General features: G+C 59.5%; 1 protein-coding gene across 1 annotated transcript in view; it reads right to left on the minus strand.

Moving 5' to 3' along the window:
* The window catches only part of GPR37L1 (G protein-coupled receptor 37 like 1), a 5,377-nt gene extending 1,811 nt beyond the window's left edge, over positions 1–3,566 (minus strand). The window contains exon 1 of the mRNA XM_009076601.1: positions 3,048–3,566. Within this exon, the coding sequence (XP_009074849.1) occupies positions 3,048–3,566 (519 nt within the window). The remainder of the gene's footprint in view (positions 1–3,047) is intronic.
* Between the last annotated feature and the right edge of the window lie 4 nt (positions 3,567–3,570).

The following is a 3,570-nucleotide window of genomic DNA, read 5'->3' on the forward strand; positions in this document are numbered from 1 at the left end:
GCCATTAAACCCTATGCTGAAAAACATTCCCAACCCTCAGGAAACCTCACTGGGCTCCATGTGGCACCCTGGAAGCAGCCTGGAACACTGCCCTCCCCTGACCCCCAGGGTCCTGGGCTGGTCCTTCAGCAGCTGATGCCAGCATCAGCTGAGTGATGCCAGCATCCAGCAGCACTGTCAGTTATGCACAGCAGCATCTCCCCAGAGCTAGCATCAGGGAAAAACATTCCCAACCCTCAGGAAACCTCACTGGGCTCCATGTGGCACCCTGGAAGCAGCCTGGAACACTGCCCTCCCCTGACCCCCAGGGTCCTGGGCTGGTCCTTCAGCAGCTGATGCCAGCATCAGCTGAGTGATGCCAGCATCCAGCAGCACTGTCAGTTATGCACAGCAGCATCTCCCCAGAGCTAGCATCAGGGCACCAGCCCAGCAACAGCATCCTGCACCCAGCACCATCTGCCAGCATATCCCAGCTCCTCTGCCCAAAGCCCAGAGCCACCCTGGCCACCCAGCACTCTGCTCTGCCTGACAGCCAGCACCCAGCACACTGGCCCAGCTCCCTGGCTGGCACCTGCAGCCTTTGGCATTGCTGTTCTGCTGTCTCGTGTCCCTCTACACCCTCCCACGGGCTCTTCTGTCTCTTCTGGTCCCCTTGGTTCTGCAGAGGATCCTTCTCCACTGCCCTGGCAGGGATGCAGCTGGTGCCACTGGTCAGCCCAGAACATCCCTGCATACAGCCTGTCCCTGGGAGCCTGTGTAACCAGCTCAGCTCACAAAACCTGGCTCTGTGCCCACCCCCAGGGCATTGCAGCAGCTACAAAGTGAGGGCAGGAGATTTGCGCCTCACAGGGTCCGTCCAGCAGCCTAAGCGGTTTACAGCCCCCCTAGACATGAGCCTTTGTCCTGCAGATGTGTTCTCTGGTGGCTGATCCTTTGCTAGGGATTTGGCTTTGGCCTGGTCATGGCTCCCATCCAGGCTCCCTGTGGCTGATTCCCAGGTGAAGCCCTGAAGCCCCATCCTGTCCATGCTTTGGGGAGTAGGAGGGCAGCACAGGGCTGTGTGCTGGGGGGACAGAGCAGGAGTAGCCCGCACACCAGGACCATGCCTTCCGGGCTGTGCCATGCTTGTCCTTCAGCAGCACCAACATCCCACGGACCCTTCCTGCCTCTTCTGAGACTAAGCTGTCCCAGGGTGTCCCTGGTGCTGCCTGCATTCCTGTGCCTGGAGTTACCACCCTCAGGGTTCTCCCACAGGGACAGCGACAAAGAACCCATGAGAGGCTCAGGGACAGGCCATGACAGATGTTCCCCAGGATGGGGTCTGCTTTGGGGAAATCACCCTTCCCTTCTCATCCTTCCCCAGGGTACTGAGCCTGCTTGAGCAAATGTGGGTCCATATTCTTGCCCCTCTATGAGTCCACCTGGCTGCAGTGTTGGAGGCCTGAGGTGGAGGACAGGGATGGGCAAACACTCCATTTAGGCTGTGGTGGGAGACCTGGAAAGGAACAGCTCCTGTCTGCTGGGCAGGGACAGAGAGGAGCAGGGTGGAGCTGCACTGCTCTCCTAGCAAACACCACATCCCCGTGCTGGGCTGTGCCATGCAGGTTTGTGTCTGTGCCTGGTGGTGGTCTCAGACCCGTTCACCTCACAGCCCACATCGACACCCGCAGCCCATGCTGGAGTCTCCCCAGTCTGCGGCTGCTGTAAGGTGCCGCAGGAAAGGACAAGTCAACCCCCCTCAGGGAGCAGGGTGCAACCCAGTCCTGCACCCAAAAGCCCTGCAGGTCCTGCACCCCAAAGCCCTGTGGGTTCTGCTGTCTGGCAGAAGCTGAGCCAGTGAGGGGGAATGCTGGGGAGGGAGTTGTGATGGGACAAATCAATGTCTCGGTGCCATTTCTTTGCTTGTAATGACTGAGTTCCCTGAGAGATGAGCTTTCCCCATCCAGGTGCTCTCTGTCCCCTCCAGTCCTCTCCAGCTGTCATTTCTCTGAGCAGACTAGAGTCCTGGTGATGGACACAGGCAGGTCTGGTGATGACAGAAGGCCAGGTGACAGTATGGTGACAGCCTTGGGAGGGCAGGACTGACCTAGGCAGGAGTGCTGAGGAATCAGTGCTTCCATACAGCCTGATCGGGTTTGGGGGGAGTGAGGGACCCCAGGGCTCTTCAGCACCAGCCATGGATTCCATATGTTGTGCTGGGTGCCCTGACCCCAGGAGTGGGCACTCACTGGGATGGGCAGGTTCTGAACCTTATTTGGTCTTACCAAGCCTGAGAGGGTCTCCAGGGACCTCACGCTGTCTCTGAGCTCTTCCAGGTGTTTGCACCGTTGTGTCTGCACGTTGACAAACTGGACATTGCGCCCAGAGGAACAGTCTGTCCCACAAGCGTACAGAGCCTGGACCCCAGGCTCTCCTGAGGATGGGTGGTGCCCACAGTGAGGGTTTCTTTCCAGCACCACCCCAAATTGTGCCATCCAGGGCATTTTTGCTCACTCTCCCATTCCCTATCACCACAGTCCCTATGGTCTTTTCAGTGGGTGCCAACCTGCCACACGTGAGGCCAAACAGAGATCTCAGGTTCCCAAACCTAATTCCTGTGCTCTCCCACCCCAGTGCTTCCCAGCACTGCCCCCCTGCAGTCCCTTGCCCTGGGCAGCCCCCTCAGCCGCCCACAGCAGCCAGTGCTGGGCCAGCACATTGCAGGGCTGAGCCCCCAGGCTGGGGGGTCAGGCTGAGACAGGAACAGACAGATGGAGGTACTCTGTGGACATAAGTCCCCATGCTGGCTGGTCAACAGAGGGTCTCACAGGCTCTTCCCAGCCCTGGCAGTGTTGGTGTTGGCTGCAGAGCCTGAGGAATGGCCTGGGGCAGAGGCAAAGGGAAGGTCACTATTGAGACTCTCCCCCAGCTCCTTGCTGTGCCCCACGATGTGGGTGTCTGGCCCACAGCCCTTGTCCCAGGCTACCAGCAGCATGGACTGCCTCTGAGCAAGAGGGCAGAGAGAAATTGAGTTCTTGAGTCATCCAGGACCCTGTGCAGCCCCTTACCTCCATGAACGGCACAATGCGACAGGACACGTCCCCCAGCAGCCTCTTCTTGGTGATTTCATTGAAGATGACCACAGGCAGGCAGAAGAAGAGGATGAGGAAGTCCCAGAAAGCCAGGCTGGCCAGGATGGAGTTCCAGGCACTCTTCATGTAGTAGTTGTGCCACACGATGCACATCACAGAGAGGTTTCCAATGATGCCCACCGCGAAGACGATGAGGGACAGGAACATGACAGCGTAGGCGCTGTAGGAGCTCTCTGTCACCGGGTACAGGGGGTTCTGGATCTGCAGCCGCTTATCGGACACGGTGGTGAGGTTGGCCTGGGGCTCTGCCCCGTTCCTGTCTGTGGGGACTCCTGGTTGCTGCTCCGACGGGTCGGTGCTGGAGGGCTGCAGGGCCCTGGTCGGGTGCAGACTGGCGGAATTGAGAGGCCGCGGGAACTCCACCCGCACCCCCGGCACATACTGCTGCACCGACTTGGAGTCCTCCTCCGTCCCCCGGCGCAGCCTCTCCCTCATCACC

The sequence above is a fragment of the Acanthisitta chloris genome, unplaced genomic scaffold (genome assembly GCF_000695815.1).
Source record: "Acanthisitta chloris isolate BGI_N310 unplaced genomic scaffold, ASM69581v1 scaffold12456, whole genome shotgun sequence".
In the NCBI taxonomy this organism is placed as follows: Eukaryota; Metazoa; Chordata; class Aves; order Passeriformes; family Acanthisittidae; genus Acanthisitta; species Acanthisitta chloris.